General features: G+C 34.7%; 1 protein-coding gene and 1 long non-coding RNA gene across 2 annotated transcripts; one reads left to right on the top strand and one right to left on the bottom strand.

Annotated features, from left to right (window-relative positions):
* Positions 1-5,435: 5,435 nt before the first annotated feature.
* Positions 5,436-7,818, bottom strand: LOC125654662 (uncharacterized). The gene is made up of 3 exons (XM_056143585.1): positions 7,700-7,818; positions 7,325-7,479; positions 5,436-6,637 (listed from the first exon to the last, which is right to left on the bottom strand). Exons 1-3 carry the CDS (start codon positions 7,816-7,818, stop codon positions 6,543-6,545), a joined length of 369 nt encoding a protein of 122 aa, XP_055999560.1. The 3' UTR covers positions 5,436-6,542.
* A 273-nt stretch (positions 7,819-8,091) lies between these two features.
* On the top strand, positions 8,092-10,656 carry LOC130051659 (uncharacterized). The gene is made up of 2 exons (XR_008799932.1): positions 8,092-8,211; positions 10,271-10,656. It is a non-coding gene; the product is annotated as an uncharacterized LOC130051659 (long non-coding RNA).
* Positions 10,657-13,254: the final 2,598 nt, after the last annotated feature.

Here is a 13,254-nt window from a genome sequence, read left to right as displayed (position 1 = left end):
CACGTCACAAGATGGCGATTTAAATGTTTTGTGAAATTATTTGTATCGATTGATTTGTCTATCATCGTAGCTCAGTGGTTAAAGCATCGGGCTTGTGAACCGCAGATCTCGAGTTCAAATCCCCCAGAGTCTTTTATTCATATGTGTTGAAATAATTTTTTTGAAAATCATGTTTTTATCCAGATTTGTATATTTTTTGCCTTTTGGGTATACATGTATATACTTATTGTATATCATCATATCTTTTATAGTTAAACCAATTCGCACTGATTTGAGAAACAATTTCTGGGTGGAGTGAGCCACCTTAAGTCTACTTTTGTGACATACCCGTACTGAGAGGTACTATTGTTAGGATTTTACATCTTCTGTTTCTTCCCTACATTTAGTCCTAGTATTAGAATAAGGATTGTTTCTACATCATTAGTTGAGGATGGACCTTGTCTGGTGGGTTTCCTACGATTTACCCAATCATTGTTCTCATTGACACGAGGGTATCTAGTAGCTTCTTTATATCATCTAAACATGCCTTATTGCCTCCTCGATTGTTTTCTGAGTTCTATTTAATTCAACATGTAATTTGGCCTTCGCACCTGAAAGTCCGAGAGGAAATTTAGAAACAAGGAAATCCTGTTAACAGTAACATCTCTTTTAGACCTTATTGTGTATGCTCCTTAACTCAGATGCATGTGTTTGGACTAGTTCTCCATTTTCTGGTTTCTGCAGCGAAACTTGTGCCTGATAAGTCCTCTTTGTGTATGACGCAAAATCGACACCCCATTCTTTAATAAGCTTTCTGTAATTTAACAGTATTTCTGGTCTGAGTTCTCATATACAAAAATAATTTGCTGCACCTTGCAGTCTATTGTTACAATTGGCCTAATTTTTCTTTTTCAGAGCGGCCATTGTAATTGGCCACTGCCTCGAATCGGTTTGTATAACTTTACCGCATAATTGTTTGTAGTTCTCTTACAGCATTTTGAGGTTGATACAGAACTGATATTTGATTTGGCAACTCGGACTTGGAAACATCTGATGACTCGGACTCCTGAGCAGCAGTTTGCTCGTGGACGAGTTCTCATTGAAGAGGAGGATGACAAAATCATTGTCCATGTGTGTAGATCTACTCTCATATGGATTTGTTGTGGGAGGAATCTCATGTACTGAGCTCTCTCTTGTATTTCTGTGATAACGTTTCTGAACATGGAGCCGAAAGCATCCCTCATCTTTGTGAAAGCTCCATTTAGAACTTGAGTGAACACATGCAACAGGTTTTTAGGGATATTTGTCTCGCTTTCTTTGTCGGATTTATCTCCCTCAGGCTGACGGTATTGAATCTAGCACTATTTGACCTAGACTTCATATGCATTATTTTTCCTAACTGAGCACAATTTAAAGATCAGTGCAAGACTGCAGTCGTTGTATAATTCTAATAGAAATAAAACATACCTATGAATAAATAGTACGACGCACTAGAAGTCATGTATGATAACAATAAATTTACTTTAAAAACAAGAGCGCTTTAGATTTATTTGGAAAGCAAAATGTGATAAAGTTAAAAGAGTAACGGTTACTCAAAAATACATGTTGGGTGGGTTTAACATGACCAATATAAATAATTTCATAATATCTTTAAGGTAGTACTCTACATCGTCATAATGGCTGACTTCCTTTAAAAACATGGAAGACAAAATCGATATCAGCAATATTTGACTTTTCCTTTTCCATTTAAATACCTAGCTGAGTAGCTCAGTAGGTTAGAATACCGACTGCTGAACTGTAGGTCGCAGGTTCGAGTCCAGCAGGGGTTTTAAATTTTTTTTCCAGATTACCTTCTACTAAAACTGTATTTTTTGACAAAATAAAGTAAATTTGAAAATTGTCAAATTCAAAATATTTTTGTTCATATCCTACACTTTTCATCTACATCAAATTTCTCTGGTGTAGCATACCTCCTTAAGAGTGCTCATGGATTCAAAAAGTAATAACATGCAACCAATCCTGAATAAACATTTTTGAAGCTTCTTATGGAAAAGGAGGGCTTTCTAGACGTTCCGTCCCATATTCAATCCGTCCCTTAGTCGATTCGTCCCATTACCAATCCGTCCCTAGACTATCCGTCCCGTAGTTAATACGTCCCCTAGTCGATCCGGCCCAGAAAAAAAAAATTTCAAGTGCTATTTACAGTACTGAATTGATTTAATTCATCTGCGTATTTCATCTTCATGGTGTGTGTGCCGCTGATATCTTCTGTCATCAGGTAGTCATCCTTTAATATGCTCTATGGTATTTATGGCTTGATTGCAGACTAATTAACCTTGATCACACGTAATGTATATTAATCTTCTTGAGACTGTTTATCATAACAAATGTCTCTTCTTTTAAAAACAAGAAAAACATACTTTGCCAAAGCATTTAAGGTATTTGTTCCTCCATATTGAAATAAGCTTTCAGCATTTCCCAAAAAGAAGAGATGTTTTGATATTTGACAGCTTTTTCTAAAATCATTATACACATCACAATATTCGATAAGGTGGGCTTAATTTTCAATACAAAGAATACCTTTTGTTTTTAAACCAAATTTACATACTCTGTCATTTCTTGAAATATTTCTATACCTGTCACATTCTATTTTCAAATCATGAGCAATTCTTTGAACTTCTGGAATTAAAAAAACAACAACCAAAAACCTCTAATAGTTAGGTTACTGTAAGCTCGTAATTAATGATCAAAGGTTGCACAACAATGCAGTTATAAAAACTGTTTTCACTAAGGTGTTTTCACAATGATCAGTGGACATGGGACACACATTTACATTGATTGCTATACATAGTTTAATAACGATGTTTTTACAATAATTAATGAGCACACATTTTTATAACCATCACACTTTAAACAAAAATTATAAATCCTAGTTAAGGGTTGTATAAACAATTGTATTCACACCCTCTAACTTCGGCAGTTATCTAATTTTGATAACTATAACTGCAATATATATGCAAAAACTTCCCTTTTTCTTAAGTAATAATCATTTATTATATCTTTGATTTAAAAAAAAAAATGGAGGGGCCGGATCGACTAAGCAAATTGGGCCGAATCGACCATGGGACGGACCATCTAGGGACGGATCGACTAGGGACGGACCGACTGGGGGACGGAACGACCTGCTACCAAAAGGAGGAGTTAATAAAATCTTAGATTTTCGGGATGAATATATATATTGTCTGCTAAAAGATACTTTTAATCCATTTTTGACTGATATTTTTACTTCATGGTTGAAGGTAGTGAGTTCATATTTGACATTGAATTCTCGGACGCAAATGAAATTTGTAAATGTTCTAATATGGTACAATTCAAAAATAAAAGTTGGCAATACATATGTGTTTGTGAAAAAATGGTATGAAAAAGGTGTCAAGACAGTCAATGATTTTGTAGACTCTAATAGTATTTTTCTAACAATGGATAGATTTGGAAAAGAAGATATTTTATGCAATACAACAGTATATATAAATTCTATTTCAACAATGGTAAAAAAAAAACCTGTGTGTGTCAAAAGAGTTAAAAAAAATCTGTTAACGGTCCAGTCAAACCTTTTCACTATGAAGATATACTATTGCATAAGAAATGTACAAATTATATATATAAGAATATTACTTATAAAGATGAAATTCCTACTTCATTTGCTAAATGGAATTCCTGTCCATTTTTGAGGGGCTATAAAGATATTATTACCAAAGAAGGTTTTGAAATATGTTTTAAATTAACGTCAGATTCATCAGCACAATGGTTGCAATACAGAATTCTACATAGAAATAAACCTGTTAAAAGTTACCTGGAAAAAAATCGAAGTTTTTGGATAATGATATCTGCTCATTTTGTGGACACAGCTCTGAAAACATTGAACATCTGTGTTTTGTAACAAGATAGGAACTTTGTGGAACCAACTAAGTGTACCCATTTATGAGAAAGCAACAAACATAATTGATTTCAATGTTATTTTTGAAAATTGTCCATTACAAAATTCAAACAAAGAAATTTTATATACCAAACAATATATCTATATTGCAAACAAAGCAGATTACCATCTTTTGAGGGTGTATTACAATATCTTAGGATGAAATTGACCATTGTATATTTCTTAAGAACTGCAATATAAAAAAAATTCAATGCAGTCTGGGCTGTATGGCAAACTATTTTTGATTAATGTCTTTCCATTGAATATTCTTTACATGATTACTGTCAACCTTGGTATCATATGCTAATTATACTATATGTGTGTGTATGTATGAATGTCATTATCAAATAACTTTGCAACAAAAAAAAAATTACTTTAAACATTCTTGCTGAAACCTAATCATTCTTAACTTAAAATAATTCCTATGTCTATCTAGTAAAGCAGAAAAGGCTGGAGTCCCTATCGGGACGTACGGTTCTCCCGTTTATACCCTAGTCCAACGAATTCATTCTAACGGGTTGGTTGCATATTGTTTAACGTCCCACTCTAAAATCTTACACTCATATGGAGACGTCAACATTGTCGGTGAAGGGCTGCAAAATTTAGGCCTTTGCTCGGCACTTACGGCCTTTGAACAGGGAGGATTCTTTATCGTGCCACACCTGCTGTGACACAGGGTCACGATTTATGCTGTCTCATCACCATTTAGTCGCCTAATTCGACAAGCAAAGGGTACTGAGGACCTATTCTAACTCCCCACGGGAGTTCAACAAAATTATGACTGAAAACCAATTACATTACGTTGAACGATATACACAAAAAGGCATCATTATGAATATGCTTAATTATAATAGTTCTCAATCTGAACATTTTATTTTGTTATAAAAATGTGCTATTACGATAGTTTTGTATGTAATTTTAACCATAGTTATTGATAAAATCAAAATTAAGTTTAAGATTTTATCAAAATAAAAATGTCGGTTCTATTGAATATACATGTATAGCATTACATGTATATAGAAATCAATTTTTGTACGGGAAGACAATGTAATTTTACTTCATTCAAAGCCTCTGGGTAGGATTTTTAACACAAATATTAACAGCAAAAGTGAATACGCCTTTTTTTCTGTCATTGAAATAGTAAATCACAATTTTACAGTATAACTTTGATATACATGTATCACTTAAAAGAAATATCCCGTAAGAATAATTATAGTAACATTCAGTAGGTTATAATCTACTGAGTTTCAGTATGTGTACATTGTAAGTTCGCTTCAATAAAAGTAGGATAATACTTACAGGGGAGGTATAAAGATACAAAACGTCACAGAAACTTTTCAATAAGGGAGACATTTCTTCCTGTAACTAACATGAAATTAAGCAATTTATCATCGTCTGTTAGGGAAGATACAAAGTCCAGGTTACTGGCGCCAAATGACGTATCGCATCAAAATATTACCCTTACCAAAAAATAAGGCTTCTGGCGAAGTACTGCGGCGAATCTGCTGCAAACTTAGCGGCAAGGTTACGTCAGATTGTTTGCAGCAACCTTACGGCGACTTTTTACCATGCAAATGAAGTTTGCGGTAAACTTGCCGCAAACTTGAGATTGCCATATATGGAATGGTTTATGGTGAACCTCTGGTGAAGTTTTGCGGTTAACCTTTGGTAAACTTCTGATAGCCATATACACTTTGCGGCGAACCTTTGGCAAACATTTTCAGATAGCCTAATATAGTTTGTGGCAAACCTCTGGCAGCTTTCAAATATACCTCCCTAAAACTCCCAAATGGCCATAAATACATTAATTATGAACTTGCATTTACATGATTTATGATAGAAAATCAGTTGATGACAATTTCATTTATAAAATATCAATGGTTATTTTTAAAAGAATGTAATCACTGGTGCTTCTTCATATCTCATGCATGCTTGTAATTTAACCCACTGAAAGCAGTAAATTAATTACCATAAGGACTATCACCATGGTCTAGTAAACTGGTACACCACACCACTTTCTACCAGTATTACTTAGAATAATTTAAAATTACAGCTAGTCAGCTAGTGACTAAAAGGATAATACTTTTCAGTAGCTTGTAGGTTTCTTTCATGAAAAGTGTCTTTTACCCTGCCAAAAAACTACACACTAGACCAAGTTAAAGTATAATCTATGACTATATGCAACACCATCAATAACAAATAAATCAATTTATATTGATTTAATATGCATAAAAAACACATCAAATTTAGAGAATTGGCCATAGATTTATACTGTTCCCAATAATATAAGTTTTTTAATTATAAAAAAAAAATAATAATAATTACCCACAAGTCACAGTCATTTCCAATAAACTGAATTTTCAATATATGAATTGAAAACATGCATTTATGATTTTACTTACATCTGGATGAAAAAGCAATGTGTCTATCATGGCTTTCATTTGAAATCACAGCACTTATTCCCACTCAATCCAATTTTTGCAAATTCAGATCAAATAATCAATGTCATCCATGAAAAAAATTACACAATGTTGACTTTTGAATTAAATGAAATAATGCACTGGACGTCAACTTAGATAGTCTATTTTCTTTAACAGCACAGTACATGGTTCCAGTCTTTGTGTTTATGGCTTTCACAATCATGAATGTCTATGTTGTCCATCCCCAATGTTGTAATGGCAAATGCTGTAAGAAAAAGAATTACAAAGATAAATCAAACTTGAATAAACATAATTCAAATTACAAGAATAGTGTTAATTTCTTAAAATATCTTTCATTCTGATTTCACCTTTCAAAGCATGACCAAGAGGTGTCTGCAACAAAATCATTGCAAGTTTTCTCTGCAACTCTTGGTTCATACAAGACATTCATAACTTATTTTAAACAGTGGGGTTTTGTCTTCCCTGATGTCGTAAAGTATGCTACCAGAGAGCATAGTACATTAGAGAGCACGATAGGAAGGATAACTCTGGGTAGAACATCAAGATATTGAGTGAAACGCGATGAGTACTGTAAATTAAAGTTATTGTCAACATTAATGTTATTATAGAAATTTCAAATTCAGTTGGATATACTTTGGTTTTATTGTTAAATGTGTTGTATAAATACGACCAGATGGGCTACCATGTCATGATTCAAAATAAACTAGACCGGACCAAGTTTTTACTAGTCTGAGTGTGCCCGATGTGCTAACCAAATTAATTACCACACGTGTATACCAATTAAATTATTATTGTCAATATTTTAATTAACTTGCATAACAGCATAAATGCCATTTTATTGATTAAATTTTAAATTATATTTGTGAATACAAATAGGCCTAGATATTTATTGGCACAAACACAATTATTATAATTATCATAATCAACATACCACTTTCAAATTCAATCTCTCCATATGATACATGACGCCATCTGTCTAAGGTGCTTGGACTTTCTCCTCCCTCGTTTCCCCTGTCTCCTCTAATTGATGTGATTTTACCAGGGGGGCTGAGTTCTTTGTCTGCGAGAATCGTATCACATACCACCCTTAGAAAACAAAACCATTTCAATAGTTTTGAACTTTTCAGACGTATACACACAGATATATACAGAATAAAAATACATAGGCCTATGGTTTTGCATAAAGCAGAGTACGTCGTATCATGTAAAGTGAATGTCCAATAACACGATGGTTATGTCAAATTTAAAATGTATTTTTACACTAACAAATGCAACCAATGCATGTTCTTATCTATGATGAACTTACTGTTTTCGTCGGCAAATCTCCCTGGGAGTATAACTCTTCTTCTCGACATGCTGGCTCTCTCTTGAAATTTTCTCTACTTCGAATTGGTAGCGCGCGTCAATTTGAATAGTCTTGATCATCAAGACGTATCGACTCGTTCGTACGCACATCTGATAAAAACAAGCGTCTGGGTGATCGAGACGGAAGAAATCGAAAGTTTTCAGGTACTATTTTAAACAAAACGAAATTAGTTTAGCATGCTGATACGCATTTTCTTTAAACAATTTCTTTTATTTTACAAAAAGATTTTGTTATTTTAAATAAATAGTTTTATAAAATGGTGTTATTATCAATCTAACTTAAGTATTCAAAGTATTCGGTTTTCAACTTTTATAATTCTTCGCCCCGTGTTTACTTTCGGTTTCATTTTGGAAACGTGAGACAGTTGTTTGCAAGTTCAGCTAGTAGTTGGTGACTGCGAGGCATTCAAGAACATATTTTATAAACATTTAAAATGGACGGTTATTTGCGAGGTAAGTAGATATTTCTTGTATTCTGTAATGTTAATATGTATACGGTGTGACCGTTGGACCGAGCGAAGCATGTACGTAACTCCGTGTCCCGAGTGGTAATCATAATTCCCTTAAGTACGGTAGATTATGATTCATTTAAAAATATATATTTTGAATGAAATTCTCTTGCCCTAAACACCCAGTAACATCTCAATATTAAAGGAGTTTATATGGGGACAACAGTTTTACATGATCCGCCTATTCATTGAACGCGGGAGATAAAACGCAAGGCGACGTAAACTGTGCATTGTGACGTCACATTTAGCCTCGACTTTTTTCTCTTTTTCAAAGCAAACAAGTATAAACAACAATAATACATTCCGTATACAATGAAAAAGGCCGTTAAAACTAAACAAAATTAACCAATAAATTCAAAATGGTAAAAAAGTAACCGTAATTTTATCGTATACTCTTATTCAAAGAAACTCATGAACTCGTTCATCTATTTAGTCGTATTACGGTTTTATATGTATTTATTTGCTAAAACCTGTTACAATGATAATTATACTATTCACTTTGAACAAACTGAGTGTTTAAATTACGAATTGCACGTTAGAGTCTTCTATTATTGGCATTCAAAATAAAACACGAATAACTGTTGAAGCAGGTAATGAAAAAATAAATGGCGGCGCCCATATGGATCACGAAAATTTCAGTGAACGTATATAGAGATTATCTCTTTTTCTTTTGCTGATTTTGACTTTTTTTCTTTTACATACGTGTTACCTTTAGAGCCTTGCTTCGCGGACGGCCCTTCGGCCCGTCCGAGCTTCGCTCGGTATAATATGTATACGGTGTGACCGTTGGACCGAGCGAAGAATGTAATTGTCATGATTGGAGAGTCGCAAGTGGTAATCATAATTCCGTTAAGTACGGTAGATTATGATTCATTTAAAAATATATATTTTGATTGAAATTTTCCTTGCGCTAAACACCCAGTAACATCTCAGTATTAAAGGGGTTTATATGGGGACAACAGTTTTACGGGATCCGCCTATTCATTGAACGCGGGAAATAAAACGCAAGGCGACGTAAACAGTACATCGTGACGTCACATTTAGCCTCGACTTTTTTCTCGTTTTCAAAGCAAACAATTATAAACAACAATAATACAATACGTATGCAATGAAAAAGGCCGTTAAAACTAAATAAAATTAACCAATGAATTCAAAATTGTAAAAAAGTAACCGTAATTTTATCGTATATTCTTATTCAAAGAAACTCATGAACTCGTTCATCTATTTAGTCGTATTACGGTTTTATATGTATTTATTTGCTAAAACCTGTTACAATGATAAGTATACTATTCACTTTGAACAAACTGAGTGTTTAAATTACGAATTGCACGTCAGAGTTTTCTATTATTGGCATTCAAAATAAAACACGAATAACTGTTGAAGCAGGTAATGAAAAAATAAATGGCGGCGCCCATATGGATCACGAAAATTTCATTGAACGTATATAGAGATTATCTCTTTTTCTTTTGCTGATTTTGACTTTTTTCTTTTACATACGTGTTACCTTTAGAGCCTTGCTTCGCGGACGGGCCTTCGGCCCGTCCGAGCTTCGCTCGGTAATATATTTGCTTATACTGATATAAGGTAGAAACGGGTGACGATATGAATTAATGACACAGGGTTTTGACACAATCTGAGCAAACTGGTGTATATATTGTATAATGGTGAGCTATTATACTATATTTACCAGTTAAAATGCTCAGATTGTGTCAAAACTCGGGTGTTTATGACCATGCACCTTGCAGCTGGTGAGTGCATACAATATTTTGCAGGCCAATACGTATTGAGGTGAATGGTATAACTACTAGATAGTACGTTTAATTATTGAATGATTCAGCAAAATAAAGCTACTAAAGAAATACCCATGCAATGTATTTAATGATGAAGGCAAACCATTGAGGGGGGGGGGGGGTAATTAGCTGATATAAACAGTCTGACTAAATATATTTATATATAATTAAATAATATATATATTGATTTCGTATATTTAATCATTTTTGTAGACGATGGCAATAGTGACAAGCATTTAGAATAAAGAGTAGACAAACTTGGAGAGCTAGGCCTAGATCGTACTCTGAAAAGAAAAATCCACCAATGAAAACAAAGTGTCCAGCTGTCAGCTGATGTACAAGAATTTTGAGAAGCCCAGTCACAAGTTACATCAGATGATGGCGATTCAATAAATTATTATATTGAAGAACATATGGAAGAACCTGCGAGTGTTGAGGCGGTACAACGATTAATCGAAGAGGCAATCTTTTACAGTGAAGATGATGACAGTGATTTAATTTCCAATGAGAAATGGCATGATCTAATGGACTTTCCAGAAATGGTAGCTGATGATTGAATTTTTGTATTGTAAATAAAATTGTATAAAATTTAACCTGCATGCATGTTTAGTGTTATTTTAGCTTAATTTATAGCCGCTGCAGTCTGTTACAGAACCATTAATGCTTTAAGTATAATATCAATTTTAGAAAACAAATGTGCATCAACAAAAATAATAATTCCTTTGTAAGATTTTAAAACTTGCTATGGATTAATCTTGAATTCAGTTAATACAAAATGACAAGATCACCTACATTACGAGGCAGTATATAATAAAATCTAAGATCTTTGGTATACTTGCAGCGAACTGTAATTTCATTTGCCACAAGTTCACCGCTACCAGGGAGTATTTGGATCTCCTGTGATATACAAATATGGTAAAGAAAGATTTCTGGTATACTTCCAGCGAACTTCATGTTTGTTCGCCACAAGTTCACTGCTACCGGCGAATGGCTGCGAACTAGTGTTTAAGCTTTTGGTGAACAAAATAGTTAGCCGCTAGTTTACTGTAAGTTTGCCGCAAGGTTGCCGCAGACTGTATAGTTTGGTAAGGGTACACACATTGAGGTTATTGGGGATGGGAAATGGGTTTTTTCCGGTCGATTTCCCAATCCACTGTTTTGCCCAAAAAACAAACATGTCGAATGTTGAGTCCGTTGTATTGTTGAATTAGTGATGAACATTTTAAACAGGTATCTCCGCCAAGACAGACACACTTGCATGTCCAACCGGACAGATTTACGGTATATCTTTGAAACGTCCGTTTCTGACGAAGCTGGGATGTCAGATGACATGACAAAATCTCTGCAGAATGAGATATTGCAATCGGTGAAAGTCGGCTACTACTAGTATTCATCATTGATCCGTCATCCATATATATGCATCTGCAAATGCCATGAATCGATCAATTGTTACAATATTTCTATCAATACAAAATGTGACAACAAACAAATATGCACATAATCGGACAATATATCCTCTTTCTCAACCTTCACTACAAAATCCTCCTATAGTTTCAGACTTCTAAAACAAGTTTGACAAAACCAAAGTGTACTCTACCGTACAAAATTAGTCAACAAAACCAGGAAAAACTTACCGATTCTTGGCACACTTTGACTATGGATTACTCTGTTTTCCTGATAAAGATATAGGGCTGACGGCGGGTGTGACCGGTCGACAGAGAATACTTACTCCTCCTAATCACCTGATCCCACCTCTGTTTGCCCAACTGTTTATTTTGTATTCCTTACAAGAGTTATGAGATTGATCACTGTTCACCTTTCATGCAATGCTTGCTGAATCGTCTCTGAGGCCACACAGTGGAATATTTTGTTTCCCACAGAGGACAATCGTTTTCGTTATCATTGACAACAGCCTCATGTTTCTGTCGTACATAAGAAAAACGTCAGATAGCATTGACCCAAAGATACATGTAGGTTGTATTGAAAAACTAGATCATTATAAAGACCATAGGATATGCGAAATGTGACTTTAAACGAGACTGTTGAATCCCCTGTAACATCAGAGTTTCTGTCAGAAGCCTGTCTCGATTTAAAAACTTATCATAGGCAGAACAAGCTCTTGCGTATCGAATCAATTGAGAGATATAAACACCATATACAGGTGATAATGGAATATTGCAACATAAATATGGGAAGTTGACGATAGATGTCAACATTGAATAAAAATGATGTGTTTTTCTTGATATTCTGAATCTTTTGGCAATTGATGATGACCAGCTGGCGCAGCACCCAAAGCGATCCTCAAGTAATGCCACTTAATGCACATGTATATACCAGCAAAAGCTCTCAAAATGAAGTTACCAATATCATTGGTCAAAATATTCGGAAAGAAATGCTGTGTGATCCTCAAGGTAAGACCTTCTACTCCATCATTGACAGATTTACAAATAAGGAAGTCTTGAAATTATGCTTGAGGTTTCGTGATGAAATAACATCAGAGCGAATCACTCGGGAAGAGTTTTTTTTTTTACTTTGTGCATTTAGAACGTACCACCGGAGCAGTGACATCTGCCAAAATTGTCGAAATTTCGCAAGAGAATGGTATGTCTGTTGATTGATTGATTGTATATTGTTTAACGTCCCGCTCGAGAATCTTTCACTCATATGGAGACGTCACCATTGCCAGTGAAGGGCTGCAAAATTTAGACCTATGCTCGGCGCTTACGGCCTTTGAGCAGGGAGGGATCTTTATCGTGCCACACCTGCTGTGACACGGGACCTCGGTTTTTGCGGTCTCATCCGAAGGACCGCCCCATTCAGTCGCCTCTTACGTCAAGCAAGGGGTACTAAGGACCTATTCTAACCCGGATCCCCACGGGGCCTGTCTGTTGATAATAGTATAGGTCAAGCTTATGACGGTGCTGCTTCATTGGCCTCTGAACAATAAGGTTGTCAAAGAAGAACCAAAAATCTCAATAGGTTCACGTTGGTTGTATATACATTTTATACTGTCCTCCAAACAATAAAGCCAGTCGCAGCCAAACTTCAAAATCATGACTTAGATGTTTACCATGCCTTTGCTTTAGTTGAACAACGTATTGCGACAGTGAAAGATATGCACATAAACATCAACGTTGAGTTTGAAAGTTGGTTTATGGAAAGCAAAAAGATGGCTGATGAGTTGGAGATCGATGTAA

Source organism: Ostrea edulis, chromosome 1 (assembly GCF_947568905.1).
Source record: "Ostrea edulis chromosome 1, xbOstEdul1.1, whole genome shotgun sequence".
Classification (NCBI taxonomy): Eukaryota; Metazoa; Mollusca; class Bivalvia; order Ostreida; family Ostreidae; genus Ostrea; species Ostrea edulis.
This window is presented reverse-complemented; position numbering and strand designations above follow the sequence as displayed.

Coding starts and splice junctions, on each gene's coding strand:
- LOC125654662 (XM_056143585.1), bottom strand. CDS start 7,818: ATGATCAAGACTATTCAAATTGACGCGCGCTACCAATTCGAAGTAGAG. Junction 7,480..7,699: donor GAGATTTGCCGACGAAAACA/GTAAGTTCATCA, acceptor TTGTTTTCTAAG/GGTGGTATGTGATACGATTC. Junction 6,638..7,324: donor AGAGATTGAATTTGAAAGTG/GTATGTTGATTA, acceptor TTTTTCTTACAG/CATTTGCCATTACAACATTG.